Source organism: Mauremys mutica, chromosome 8 (assembly GCF_020497125.1).
Source record: "Mauremys mutica isolate MM-2020 ecotype Southern chromosome 8, ASM2049712v1, whole genome shotgun sequence".
NCBI classification, from domain to species: domain Eukaryota; kingdom Metazoa; phylum Chordata; order Testudines; family Geoemydidae; genus Mauremys; species Mauremys mutica.
The window spans coordinates 18289662-18305059 of NC_059079.1; the positions used below are offsets into that span (position 1 = coordinate 18289662).

General features: G+C 45.8%; 1 protein-coding gene across 1 annotated transcript; it reads left to right on the forward strand.

The window, feature by feature from the left end:
- The first annotated feature begins 6747 nt into the window (after positions 1-6747).
- Positions 6748-12683, forward strand: LEPROT. Its single transcript, XM_045026210.1, has 4 exons — positions 6748-6885; positions 9152-9227; positions 10154-10340; positions 11570-12683. Exons 1-4 carry the CDS (start codon positions 6870-6872, stop codon positions 11684-11686), a joined length of 396 nt encoding a protein of 131 aa, XP_044882145.1. The 5' UTR covers positions 6748-6869; the 3' UTR covers positions 11687-12683.
- The last annotated feature ends 2715 nt before the right edge of the window (positions 12684-15398 follow it).

Here is a 15398-nt window from a genome sequence, read left to right on the forward strand (position 1 = left end):
AGGCAATGTGGGGGAGCATGCAGGGGCATGTGCGCCCCCCCAAATTTTGCCTTCCATTTAGCAACAGCTAATAGAGGTTTTCAAACTGTGGGGGTGCAGAGGAACATGGGTGGGAGGGGGGTAGTGGCGATGCCAGGGGGCTCAGGCCAGCCCTGCCCTGCAGGGTTTGGGGAGGGAGTGCCACCTCCACTCTCTGATTCACCTCAGTGGGCCACCCAGCCTGTCTGGGTTAGAGGGTACAACCAAAAATTGTAACTCAAAAGAGTAACTGGTGTTTGCCTCTTACCTACCAATTCTACCCCCCCCCACAAAAATGTTCTTTGCCCCCATGGCAGGGCATGCCCCACAGTTTGAAAACCTCTATACTAAATAAAACGTGTCTGCTGTTACAGGATTTTTCTCATGTACCCCCTGATGAGGTGGTATAGATACCCCAGTTTGAAAACCACTGCTCTAGCACAAACAAGCTGAGTCCTTCAGTGCCGCTGAAGACCCAGAGCAAGCGAAGGACCCGTTGCCAAAGTGCCACCGAAGACCTGGAGCGAGCGAAGGACCTGCCGCTGAAGACCTGGAGTGCCGCCAGGTGAATAAAAATTTAAAAAGGCACCTCTAGCCAGGGAAGGGATTCTCGCTGGGCACGGGGCCCAATTCGGGGGAATTGGTGGAATAGGCCTAAAGCCGGCCCTGACTAAGGATCTCCACTATTTGCAGAGTCCCAGGGAGAGCCACAACAACAGGGAGACATGCCTATTTCTTCAAGGACAGGTTGCTGAGGGATGTAGTGAAAACCAATTCAAGGTTCTTGGTGGCATTTCACGGAGAAGCTGCCAGTGGTGGAGCACCACTTCTGGGCCCAAGGAACAACTATGGACTGGTGGGATCACCTCATAATACAGGTCTGGGACAATGAGCAGTGGCTGCAGAACTTTCAGATGTGAAAGACCATGTTCCTAGGTCTGTGGGCCGAGCAAACCCCAGCCCTCCTTTGCATGGATACCACAATGAAAGCTGCATGGATAGTTTGAAAAGTGAGTAGTGATCATACTCTGGAACCTTGCAGTGCCAAATTGCTACCAGTCAGTAGGTAATCAGTTTGGAGCTGGAAAATCCACAGGGGGGGTCTATTGTCATGCAAGTTTGTAGGGCTAATAATTGTCTCCTGCTATGCAGGACTATGACTCCTGGCCAGGGCATCGGAGCCTTCCCAAAAGTGGGGGGGGGGCGCCTCCCCACAGCTCCCCATGTGGTTCTCCCTGATCTTGCTCTGGCTGGGGGAGGGGAGGGGGTGCAGAGCTGCAGCCTGGCCATGTTAAGAGCCATGCAGGCAGCTGTGGAGAGCCACCGTGGCCCTTCCACCTGCTGCTGCGGAACCCCTGAGCTGGAACCTGGAGTAGAGGGTGGGCCCGGGTTCCCCTAACAGCCACTCAAGATGTGGCACAGACCATGTAGAGGACAGTGGACTGTGTGGGATGATTTGTCCTGGAAAGACTTTGATACCCCCTCAGCAGGGGGACCCGTGGAGTGACTTGATTGGAGGGCTGAGTCATCAAGAGGAGACTGTGGGTCCTGGAGCAGGATGAGAGGACAGTGGGAGAGAGATCACCAGAGAACATAATGCCTGACCAGAGCTAATCCCCAGAGCTAACCAGGGGAGATGCCACCAGCGGTGAGTGATCCCTGCAACACACTGTTTTTCACTGAACCTGTGAGTTCTGTGGTTCTGTCCAGTAACAGCCAGTGGGTGTGCTGGGTAGTACTAGGCATTCTGCAGTACATGTTGTGAAGTGATAAAAATGAATTCATTTTCAAAACAATAGAAACTTACTGTATACCAAATACAGTGCAAAAATGTAAAACTACAAAACAAATATACTATAAACATCTAAAATATGTTAACAGAACTTGAAAATTAGAAAGGTAGAAAACATTTGTGTCCCTTTCAGTCCCCTTTGGCTACACATACACAAACCTGTGAGAGCCAGAGTTGATGTATTTGAAGCTGCGATTCTCTTTATTGGCTCTGGTAAGGGTAGGGATGTGGCCTCTGAAACAATGTGGACTGTAGGGGGTGGTAGAGAGGTGTTAAAGTGAAGCTCTCTATAGATTGTATGAGGAAGTGAGCCCATAATTGTTGGACCTCTAAGTCAACAAGAATCTACAGCAGCAGTTCTCAAACTTTAGTAACCTGAGGACCCCATTTTGATTTAAAATTTTTCACAGACTTCCCAACCCCTGCCCCTCCTCTTCCCAACCTCTCTCCCGAATGTGCCCTGTCCTCCCTCCTCCCTCCTCCCTCTCCCTCCTAGTGCCTCCTGCACACTGCTGAACAGCTGTTCCCCAGAACTAGCCAGGGGGGAGAGGTGGAGGAGGGGAGTTGATCAGCGGGGCCTGTCAGCCCCCTGGAGTACCCTTGTGGCCCCAGTTTGAGAAACACTGGTCTACAGTATTTATATTGGCTGCCTAAGAAGCTGCATTATGTCCTGGTGCATTTCTCTCTCTCCTCTTTGCTGTGGGGACTCCTGGGCCTTTCTCCTGTCCACTTTTTTTCTTTTCCATGGTTTCTGTTGTATCACCAACCAGGCCCTCTGAGCACAGTCCATGTAGCACTGGCTTGCGGTATCTTATTGACCATAGTCTACCATGTTCTCTTCTTTCTCCTCCTACCATACCTCCAAGTACCCTATTCATAGGAACCCTAAGCCTAGGGCGGGGAGCCTTTCCCAGAGGAACCCTCACCCTAGCTCCAAGTATCCTACCTCTAGGAATACTAACCCTAAGGTGGAAAGCCCTCTCCATAGGAACCCGAACCCTAGCTCTTACTACACTCTCCCTAGGAACCGCAACCCTAGGGCAGGATGCCCTACCCCCAAATACTCTACCCAGAGGAACCCTAATGCTAGCATGTTCAGGTGTCCGATGGGTGTGGGATGGGGCACCTTTGAAGGCTGCAATGGCAGCAGCTACAGATAAAATAGATATATCATTGTATTTACAGTCCAAATGGAAAGCAAAAGTTACGTTTCAAAGTGCCCTTTCCTTTTCCCTACAAAATTTTTATATAAGCCATGCTTATTGACACTTCAGCATTGGAGTCTCAGTACAGCCCTCCAGCCACAGCCATGGGGAGCATGGCCCACCGGGGTGGGGGTGGGGTGAAACGAAGATGGAATTTTTTGGTTGAATGAAACAATAAAATCTTGGCCCCTGTTCCCATGGGTACAATAACCAGGCAATGGTATGGAGTACTGGCACTATTTTCTACTGGTGGTGGTGATTTTAACTGATATCTCTTGAGGGTCATACATACACAGAGAGCACAGATGCTGCTGGTTCCCAAAGCCTTCTGGGCTGGTATGCTGTTACCCAGTTTATTGCAATGGTGCCAGCCAAACTGATTGTGGAGTGGTATGGAAAAGCCACCTACTGTGGAGGAAGAAATAAGGCTGCCATCCCTCAGGAGAAGAAGGCCGAGTACCTCAAGAAAAGTTCCATTGAAAGATCTTAGGAGGAGATGAAGGCCTTCCCTACGTACATCAACAAACTACTCCGCATGCCTGCCCTGCCCAACCTCACGGGGCAATGGAGAGCAGTAATGGGTGACCAAACAGCTTCCTTAAAGCAAAGTATCACTTATTTAGAACAAATGAACTTAAGAGAAAATAAATCTTTAAAATAAACCAGCCTAAATATATGTGTGGGAAATCCCCATGCCTTCAGATTCCCTCTGCAGAGTCTGCCTACCTAGACAGCTGTTCACCACTGAATGCCCTTCTTCTACTCAGTACTTTTTAATTCTAAGTTTTTAGTCTCTAGTTACCAGCCTGGCAAAACAAGGCCTACGCTGCCTTGGAGACAAGATATAGGATCTTGAAGCTGGCCCTTCTATCGTCGTAATGTGTACCATCTCTGACCTCTCTCAGTCCTCATCCTCAAAGGAAATCTGCACAACACCTTCAAAAGGCTAGCCTGGGAACTTTAATTCATAATTCTGCCAGGCTCCAAAACTTATGGACATAATAAAGGCCTGGTTTACACTAAGAACGGGGGTCGAACTAGGGTACGCAAATTCAGCTACGTGAATAGCGTAGCTGAATTCGAAGTACCCTAGTTCGAAGTACTCACCTGTCCAGACGCCGCGGAACCGAACTCCGCGGCTCCAAGGTCGACTCCGCCACCGCCGTTTGCAGTGGTGGAGCACCGGAGTCGAACGGAGCGCTTCCGGAGTTCGAACTATCGCGTCTATATTAGACGCAATAGTTCGAACTCCGAAAAGTCGAACTCTCCGCGTCGAACTGGCATGTAAGTGTAGACTAGCCCAAAGACACAGGATTTATGGCTCATTACAACAATCTGTAACCCAATAACCCTCCTTTTGTCTTACCACTTAAATGGTCTTTTCAACATGTGTTAACTCCTTTGCTGTTCCACCCCTGACCGCCGTTTGCAGTGGTGGAGTACCGGAGTCGAACGGAGCGCTTCCGGAGTTCGAACTATCGCGTCTATATTAGACGCGATAGTTCGAACTCCGAAAAGTCGAACTCTCCGCGTCGAACTGGCATGTAAGTGTAGACTAGCCCAAAGACACAGGATTTATGGCTCATTACAACAATCTGTAACCCAATAACCCTCCTTTTGTCTTACCACTTAAATGGTCTTTTCAACATGTGTTAACTCCTTTGCTGTTCCACCCCTGACCGCCGTTTGCAGTGGTGGAGTACCGGAGTCGAACGGAGCGCTTCCGGAGTTCGAACTATCGCGTCTATATTAGACGCGATAGTTCGAACTCCGAAAAGTCGAACTCTCCGCGTCGAACTGGCATGTAAGTGTAGACTAGCCCAAAGACACAGGATTTATGGCTCATTACAACAATCTGTAACCCAATAACCCTCCTTTTGTCTTACCACTTAAATGGTCTTTTCAACATGTGTTAACTCCTTTGCTGTTCCACCCCTGTATTTAGCTCTGACACTCTGGGCCGGTCTACACTTAAAACGCTGCATCGGCACTGCTGTAGTGCTCTAATGAAGATGCTCTAAGATGATGGGAGAGAGCTCTTACATTGGCATAATTAATCCACCTCCCCGAAAGGGTTAGCTATGTTGGTGGGAGACGCTGTTCAGCCAACATAGCGCTGCCTACATGGGGAGTTAGGTCGTTATAACTGTGGCTTGGGGTGGATTGTTCATACCCTGAGCAACATAGTTATACTGACATAAGTATGTAGTATAGACAAGACCTCTGAGTGCCTTTCCCAGATCTGAAGAAGAGCTCTGTATGCCTCCAAAGCTTGTCTCTTTCACCTACAGAAGTTGGTCCAGCAAAAGATATTACCTCACCTTCCTGGTCTCTACTGTGTACATACGTATTTGTATCTGGAAAGACATTGTTTTGCCTTCCTGTGCAGTTCCCCATTGAATTCAAGCAATATAGGCATATAATAAATACTGCCCTAACCCCACTAAGAATTAGACCAATGCATTCATACAAGAAAAAGTCTTCTAACCCAATACAGAGTAACTTCCCCTCACTGACCTGGTACCATTGGTACATATCAGTATTCATAGGTTAACACACTGTAGCTTCTACAGTATTCATAACATTTCATACTGCTGCCATTTCTATCAAACATACACCAAGAACAGTGGAGTGTGTAATTTCTCAGTTGCCACAAAGTCTACCAATTCATTTTGTTTTGCTACATTTATCCTTCTCTTCTCCTAATGTGCTGCCATACAAATAGCAAACCTCATTTAATGGGCCCATGTCAGTGACTATGACTTTCAGCAAGAGTGATCTAATGAAGTAATAAATTGTAGTGCACTTGGATTATCTTGATGCTGGCTTTCTAGAGGAGACAAATTCATAAATTTAGTGCTCATGTTTTAATTAGGTGGCTACCCCTGATCCAGATTAGCAGTACCTCTGGTTCATACCATCTATAGACCATAACTTTATTATTAAATTCCAACCAGCAGACTTCTGGAGGACTGTTTCCTTTGATGAGCCAAGGCAGGGGCAACACTACAAGATGGCTTCTAGAAAAATAACTTTTTCTTCAGGCTCTTTTCAGGTGAGAATTGCAGACTTTGTCTACCTGCTTTTCCTGCAAGACTCTAATAGGGCTGACGGGGGAAGGAGCAGGATTAGGATAGCCAATAGACGCAAAACCTGATAGCTCAGTGGTTTGAGCCTTGGCCTGCTAAACCCAGGGTCGTGAGCTCAATCCTTGAGGGGCCAGTTGGGGATTGGTCCTGCTTTGAGCAGGGGGTTGGAGTGGGTGACTTCCTGAGGTCCCTTCCAACCCTGATATTCTGTGTAGCTGCAGCAATAGTTGCTCAAAACTCTTGTGTGTTCCATGCTTGTTACACTGAAACAGGTGGGAGGAAAAGGCTCTCTGGGCCTGGCTCCTCCTCCTGGCAGTGGGAGGAAGGGAGCCTGCCAGGGCCGCGCCCCACGCTGGACTCCGCTAGTGATGCTAGCGAGCGCTGTAAGGCGCCGGCCGCCGGCCCCCAGTGCCGCTCGCAATGAAGCAGCCGGGGCCTTGGCGGGCTGGGAGGCGAGAGGGCGGCGGGTCCCAGGGGCTCGCTGGAGCTTTGCGGGGGTTTGGCTCCAAACACTCACGGGGGGGAGGGGACAAGCGCGGCTCCACCCGCTGCCGGGGCGGGGATGGACCCGGGCTCCCGCCGGGGGGGGTGTCGCGCCGCTGGCCCTTTAACGGCCCCGCCCTCTGTGGCTACGTGGGCTGGGCCGGGGCGGAGCTAAGGGGGGAGGTGTCTCCGTGAGCGGAAGCCGGAAGTAGCCGCAGGCCGCAGATCCGCTCGCCGCCCCGAAAAGCGGAGCTCGCGCCCCGTTCTCTGCTCCCCGCGGCCATGGCGGGGGTGAAAGGTACCGAGCGGCGCCGGCCGGGGCCTGCCCCAGAGACCGGCACCCAGTCTCCGGGGGAGCGCCCGACTGCTCCCCCCCGACTGCCCCCCCCAGCCTCGGCACCCCCCGACTGCCCCACCGCCACGATACTCCCCCGACTGCCCCCCCGCCACGATACCCCCCCAGCCTCGGCACCCCCCCCGCCTCCCCCTCCCGAGCCTCATCACCCCTCCCCCCAGCCTCGGCACCCCCCGACTGCCCCCCCGCTACGATACTCCCCTGACTGCCCCCCCGCCACGATACCCCCCCAGCCTTGGCTACCCCCCCGCCTGCTCCCCCCAGCCTTGGCTACCCCCCCGCCTGCTCCCCCGCCACGATACCCCCCCCAGCCTTGGCACCCCCTGACTGCCCCCCTGCCACGATACCCCCCCGACTTCCCCCCCGAGCCTCATCACCCCCCTGAATCCCCTCTCTGAGCCTCGTCACTCCCCCATTTCACCCCCGCCACAATACTCTCCTGAGCCTCGTCACCCCCCCCCGACTCCCCTTCGGAGCATCCTCACCCTCCTGACTCCCCTTCTGTGAGCCTCATCAACCCCTGATTGCCCCCTCCAGCCACGATACTCTCCCTAGCCTCGTCACCCCCCCGATTCTTCCCCTCCGAGCCTCGTCACCCCCGATTCCTGGCCACAATATCCTCTCAAGTTTCATCATTCACGATCCCCTCCCCCTGAGCCTTTTAACCCCCCCCCCCCCCCCGATTCCCTACCCTCCTGAGTCTGGCCAGCCCGATCCCCTCACCTCCGACTTCGTCACACCTCCCCCCACCGAATCCTCCTCTTTGAGCCACTCCAAACCTGGACACTCAGATTCTCCCTCCAGCATCCTAACCCCATTACTCCCCCTTTCACCCCCGCAGCCACGGCACCCTCCCAAGCCTGGACTAGGGTTGCCAAGCCTCCAGGATTGGCCTGGAGTCTCCAGGAATTCATCTAACCGAAGGTGGCAACCCTACCTTGGACACCCCGATTCTCCCCTCGCCCTGTGAGCCTGGACACTCCAATTCCCCTTTCTGAGCCTCATCACCTCCTGATTGCCCCCTCCCCTCCAGCTACAATACCTTCCTGAGCCTGGACACCTTGATTGCCCACCACGATTCCCTACTATGAGGCTCATCACCCCTCGATTCCCTCCCTGCCCAGGCATGATACCTCCTGAGCCTTGTCACTCTTGATTCCCCCCACCCCGAGCCTGGACACTCCGATTCCTCCTTTGGAGCCACGACATCACAGAGTTCCCGTTCCCTCCTCCCCGAGCCTCATTGCCTCTCCCTCACTGGGTCGCCCTCCCCCAGTTCCTCCTCACCTCACTCTCCCCCTTACCCCCTGAGTCTCTCCGACATCCCCGATTCTCCCGTTCCTTCTGTCCTGGACACCCCCCCCATTTCTCCCCACTGTCCCCCCTCGCCTCTGAGTCTGGACACCCCTAGTTCTCCCTTGCAGCCCCCTTGCACACCTCTGATTCTTCCCCATCCTCCCTGTCCCCAAATCTGGTCCCCCTCAGTTCTTTGGATCCTGTTTCTCATTTTGCCCCCGGAGTAGCTCCCCAGCTCCTCCATCCTTCAGCAGGTATTCCCTGATGTGGCTGACATCTGTAAAAGTTGTGAATAGTTTTGAAAGGCTTGAGGTGATGTTACAAAAGGCGATATCCTCAAAGATCAGGATCCGATGACACTTTGGCCTTGTTTAGCTTGGGGGTAATGAGAGAGACTTGCTGGTTTCATTTTTTGCTTTCCATGCACTCTTAGGGTGCTACAGTGTGGATTGCAAACACTGTAGGGAACGGTTTAAAGTCAAATAAAAACCTTATTTGTGTTATGGTGTGTCTTGATTTCACAATATATAAAAATGCTATTATTAAATTTTAACGAAACTTTAAAAAGACTAAAAATCCCTTAACTTCTATTTTGAAGCTTCAATAAGTTGTTGCTATGGTCATTCAAGGAAGAGTATGGTATCAAGAGCAGAAAAGGTGACGAATAAAAATCAAACGAATGAGGGATGTACCTGTCTGCTACAATGATCATTAGTAACCAAATCACACAATGAATTGAAATAATGAATCACGTTGCATTGCAGCTGCTAATTCAAGTCAAGGGCAGTTTTTACTGACTCTTGGAGAAAGTTTTGCTGTGACAATGTCAGGGTGACTTCCTCTTAAAGTTATAATAATTATTGTTTTGTTTTGAGTTTTCAGCATAACAATCCATTTCTTTGCTCTTGTACAGCCCTTGTTGGTTTATCCTTCAGTGGAGCCATTGGTCTAACGTTTCTTATGTTGGGATGTGCCCTAGAATATTATGGGTAAGAAATAATTCAGTTCAAAAATAAAAATGGACTTTGTTCTAACTTTGTGTTCTTGAATTGCCCATGTCAATACACACATGCAGTCTAGTTGTATGTCGGTCCCATATAATTTGGAGTATGCACATTTAGCCACTGTTTTACTAGTTAAAAGATAAGGTCAGTAGTTGTTAACTAAGAATTGTGGACTCTGATTGGATGGCTTTGTAACCCATTTAGCTTTGCATTTATGATTATTCATATTAATCCTACTATCCTAGAACACCCTTGTAAGGTCCAGAACCAACACTTGGTAATGGGGCTCTAGTTATTGTAAATACACTATTTTCATTGATGTTTAACTCCTGTAAAAACTGGACTAAAATCATTGTATACTGAATCTCGGTTGGGTAGAACTATAGTATTGTTTAATGAGTCAGTAGTTTTAACTTTGTAGAAGTATTTTTGCAGTAGATTTCTCTAGCATTGATTTGATTTTAATCAATATTTTACTGATTTTATTAAAATAGTAATACCGAATTAATGGAGTAGAGGTGAATTTATCTGACATGCACAAGCAGCATTAAAAAAAATACAAATGATATTTAAATTTTACTAATTCTAAACAACAACCAGATGGTTTATTTTTGAAAAAGTATATAAAAATAACTGTAAAATTCACTGAGTTTTAAGATTAACTATTAGATATACACTTTTCCAATAGTGACTGAAGGGCAAAAACATTAAACATGCTTACATATCATTGTTTTCTGATCAATAAAAGCTAAAAAATAGGTTATTTAGTTCAAACATTGGTCCTGATCTTACAAAGACACACACAATTAATTTTGTGCATGTGAAATTCCCCTTGAAATCTATAAAGTTGTCTGTCTGATTTGATTGTGAAAAGTAACTTTGTTTTCTTTTTGGGGCTTTTTCTCCCACAGCGTGTACTGGCCCCTGTTTGTCTTGATATTTTACGTCCTTTGTCCTATTCCTCACTTCATTGCAAAAAGAGTGAGCGATGACACTGATGCAGCTAGCAGTGCCTGCAGGGAATTGGCATATTTCTTCACAACTGGAATTGTTGTTTCTGCCTTTGGAATGCCTATAATCCTTGCACGTGTTGAAGCGGTACGTTCTGCTGACTCTTTCTTATTATAAGAAACTTACTACTATTGCACATTTGTTGACAGTTTTTATGTCCCTGCCTTGCTTGTATTGTTGCTCTTTTCAGCTCAAATCTTGGAGTCATTTCTGTTCACAAACGTTCATTTTCATCCCTTGTGATCCTTAACTAGTCTGCCTACTCCTATTTCCAGAATTCTTGATAGTGGCTCTTCTGAAATCTGTATCTATGCCTGTTCCTTTCCTGTCTTGGGTATTATAGCTCTCTTATTTTGGTCTTCTAAAAATTCTGTTTACTGAAGTTTAGGGCATCCAAAATTATGTGAAATAAAATGAAATTCTTGCTTAAAGAAATAGGACCATATGTCCAAAACTACTTTCCTGGTTTTCAAAACATTCCACAGACTTGCTCTACCCTACCTTTTATCCACCCACTAACTCCGTTCCTCTCTGCCCCATCCCTGAGCTGCTCCTCTGTGGGATGGATTCAGTCTGACACTGGTTCTTTGCCATGTATGTGGAACTCTTTCCTCCCTGCTGCTAAATTACTGAAATGCTTTTTTTCTTAATATCACTTTACAGACTTCCTCTTTTGCTTAGGTTTTTGTACGCTTCATTCTAATGTGTTTTGTAATGCTCTGTATGAAGGACACTATATAGAAACAAATTGTTTTAGCAATTGTAGGTTTTTGACAGTAGGCAAAACCAGAAATGCCCACAAGAGGGTACTCGAATCCCTAGCAACATCTCCTAAGAGCAAAATATTTTTAAGGCTGGGGCATGGGATTGTTTGGCTACAAAAAGCTATTGCTATTTATTTTTGCAAATTATTGTTCATTGTTATTCCTTGCCTTGATTTTATGGAATATCTTCCAATCTGTAATGCATAGAAACTAGGAGAAAACATTGAGCTTGAAAGAATTTTCTGTATCCTTTATTATTTGTTCTTTTTGCCAAGAGGATTCTGCTTTAAGATAATTATTTAGTTCTGAAAGATAGTGTATTGAAGAAGACTGTCTAATGAAGGGAGAATTTATAAGTATGATACTTGTTACTTCAGTGGTTGCTAATTGAATGCTTGAACTGAATCAATTATTCGTTGGTCTTTTCCCTTATGCTTTTAGCACCCGTGTGTAATATTTCATTTAGCTTATGTAATGCATGAAAGTAACACAGATCTGTACACATCATGTAAACCAAATAAGGATTTTTTTTCTTCTCATCTTGTATTTCAGATCAAGTGGGGAGCCTGTGGTCTTGTGCTTGCTGGCAATGCCGTCATTTTTCTTACCATTTTAGGCTTTTTTCTTGTATTTGGTAGAGGAGATGACTTTAGCTGGGAGCAGTGGTAGGACTTCACTACATCACTATGATGTTGGTGATATGCAACATACATGTTTATATACTGTATATATGTATGTGTGTATGTTGGAATGTTTGTGCCTGCACATGTAGCCTTATGCTATCCGAACATCATATGCGTTTTTACACTTGTATGTCAGCCAAATTAAGGGGAAAGAGCCTTCTGACAGCTTTTTAAATAGGAACAGAATAAGCTGAAATCACAATAGCTAAATCTGTCCTTAAATCTTTGTTTACACAGTGTGCACTATTTTATTGACTTTTAGTTTTTAATTCTGATATAATATTGGTATGTATGTTGGGAGTCAGTAACATAGCTGACATTTTTACAGCATAATCAAAATGGACCTATATACTGACTGTACAGTTTAGTCTCCTGGTTTCACTAACTTGATTAATTTCTGTTTTGTGACTAGGATGGAACAAATATTTGCCTCTGTATTCAAATAATTGTAATTTTCAGTAGCTTGTTCTCTCAGTTTAAAAAAACCAAACCCCATTGAATACCCATAATACTGCTGCCAAGTATCTCTTTTCCAATCCACGATAAAGGGAGAGTGAGAAGTATTGGATGTTCTAGGAGGCTATGTTCTAATTTCTCTGCATTCTCAGGCTCACCTTTGTATTAATGGCTCATGGTGCACTACCAGAACCACATCTGGTCTTGCATCTCACTACTACAGGTAAAGGGAATGTAGATTCAACAAACACCCTTCCCTACACTCAGTCAGCATTCAACAAATAAAAAAGGAAAATATTCTGTTTTCATCCCACTCTAGTTGTAATTGTGGGTGTATGTTGGGGGTAATCGGATAATAACTCCATTTTAATGTCTTCCCATGGTATAAACTGACATTACTTCTTACCGTATATACTCATTCATAAGCCAAATATTTTTTAGTAAAAAAGGGAAGCACCAGAGACGGGGGTCGGCTTATGAATGGGTATAGAGGGAGAGGTGGGACACAGCCCCTCCCCCCAACAGAGGGAGCAAGGAGAGGCAGCACAGCCAGAAGGGAAGAGGCGGAGGCTGGCGTGCATTCCCCCCAGCCTCCAAAGCAGCTGCAGCTCTGGGGCTGGCAGGCTGCAGCCGTGCCGCTCGGCCCTGCCCCACAGAGCAGGCTGTGGCTGTGCCGCCCAGCCCGCTGGAACATGCTGTGGCCACGCCGCCCGGTCTGGCCCACTGGAGCAGGCTGCGGCCACGCTGCCCAGCCTGCCGGAGCAGCTCCAGCCAGGTCAGAGACATCCTCTCCTGGCCCTCCCCAGATAAGGTGGGAAGGGATGGGATGGGGAGAATGTGGGGGTCCTGGGCTAGGGGTGGGGTCATGTAGGAGGTGGTCACAGGGGTTACTCCCCTGACCCCCAGCTTCTCCCCCCACAAAAAACTTTCCCACCAGTTGCTGTCCCGGCCCATCAGGGTAAGCAGATGTCGAGCATCCGCAGGCACGGAGGTAAACAGACCATCTCGGCAGCTTATCCTGATGGCTCGGGAGCCAAAGTTTGCTGAGCCCTGAATTATAGGGTTGGCTTATGAATGAGTTAAATTTTCCATTTTTACTTATCCATCTTGGGGTGGCTTATAAACGAACTGGCTTTGATCGAGTATATACGGTATGTATAGTTTCCCCACTAAAGAAATATTTCAAACTGCTGTCAAAGTTTATAATCAGAATGCATTGAACACCTCTGTTGTGTTGTGAGTCAAATGCCTGAATCATAAAGAAGTGAAATGTTCCCATTAGACATCTTTAATACAGCTGATACTTCAGAACTCGGTATTGCCTCAGTTCTTATCAGTTTTAAAAAAATACTTTTACTCAAACCCTTACTTTCAACTCTTGTAGGAAAAAATGGTAATATTCAAACAGTACAATATATTTTTAATGTCATTATTCTAATAAACATTCATATAATCACACTATTATTATATTAGCACATTTTACTACTATGAGATAGTGAATCCTTCGGCTTGTGAAGGAAGCATTTAATTTTGTAGAGGTTTATTCTGGCGCGACCTTAATTTTAGAGGCATATGTAATACATTTCAGTACACCTGAAAAGGAGCAAGGAACCAGTAACTCTAATTTATTTTGTCATAGAAAAATGGGTGCATCAAATTATGACATTTGCAATTAGAAGAAACTGAATATTTAGATTGGGTAGATATTTTAACCACTAGTTTTGTGGAATAGCAATTCGAGAAGGAACAATTTTCATACTTGCGTATTTTCAGCTTATTCATTCATAACTGAATGTTTCCAGCCAGTGATGATCTGGAGAATAAAATACCATGAATAAATATATAACAGCCATGAAGAGAACTGATGTGATGCTATCTCCCCTAACCTAGACAAATATCTGCACAAGCATTTGATGTCCAAAGTAACTTTTCACAATTGATATCCTGTGGATTTCCACACAAATAAAGGCTTGAAAAGTAATTACTGCTATGTCAGTACTCTGAGACTGTGGACTTTGGTGTATCCTTCTTATCAGTGGAAAAAAATGTAAACTGAAAATATTTTTGAAACACAAATAATGCAATGTACTCAAATTTCACTTTGCTGATAGGAATATGTTGCTTATCATATATTTCACATAAGTATAGTTTTAAATTTGTTTAGACACAAAACCGTTATTTTATCTTCCAAGTTGAGATTGCACTATATTGATGTGATGTAAGTTTCCACAGCACTGAAGACTAGATGCAACATTTGCTATTTGCTGCATTTTCAGATTGAAGGATTTAAAACACAATTTTTCTTGATAGTTTTCCTGGCCTCTTTAAAATGATCATTGTGAGGCTTCACTGTAGGATATTTAACGGAAGAGTACAATGTCAAACATCAGCAAACATTCTTGTGTTTTTGTTCGTGACTTTCACAATCAAGGCCACTATCCTTATGGGTAAAATTTGTTGCACCATGCTGATTTTAGTGTAGAATGTTATAATTGTAAACTATTACTCAGGGAAATTACGTGCTCAAATTACGAGTTGAGCGGTTTGAGGAAAATTCACTTTTGGTTTATCTGTTTTGTCTGGATTTTGAAGAAGTAATTTTTTGTATCACAGATCGCTGTTCTTTCACTCCACCATCTAGTTGAGTGAAAAATAAGAAAAGGATAGTTTAAAGTACAAATGGTGTCGGATTCTGCAGATAACTAAGCTTGTGGGTTGCCCCGTTAAATTTAATGGAACTAATGTGAGTAAATGGTCCCTTGTGGTTTAAATGAATGTTTCATATTTCAGTCTTTGGACTTGATACACAGAAATGAAAAGGATGCACTAAACACATTTCTAAGTTACCACGCCAGAGTTTTCTTTAAGGTGGTGGTAATTTTTTTTCCTTTTACTCAAAAAGGGGCGGTTGTTGTATGGGCAGTAGCGAGACATTAACTGTCAATATCCCCTTCTTAATCAGCATCAGAAACAATCTTTTTAAAAAAAAAGGTAGGAACAGAAAACAAGGTCCTACTGAGGCTGCTCGAATGCTTTGAAGACTTTTTGTGTTGCACCTAGATGCCATCCGGGTGGGTTCATTACAAATCAGTAGATAGCAGTTGGGTGGAGACAGTGAACGGTTTTTTCTGAAAATTGCTACATACACTAATTCTCACTGTCAGTTTCCAGGCAATTAGCATCATAGTTTTTCCTTTTTTAAAAGCACTTGAAATAATAATTAAAAACAAAAAAGTTTAAAT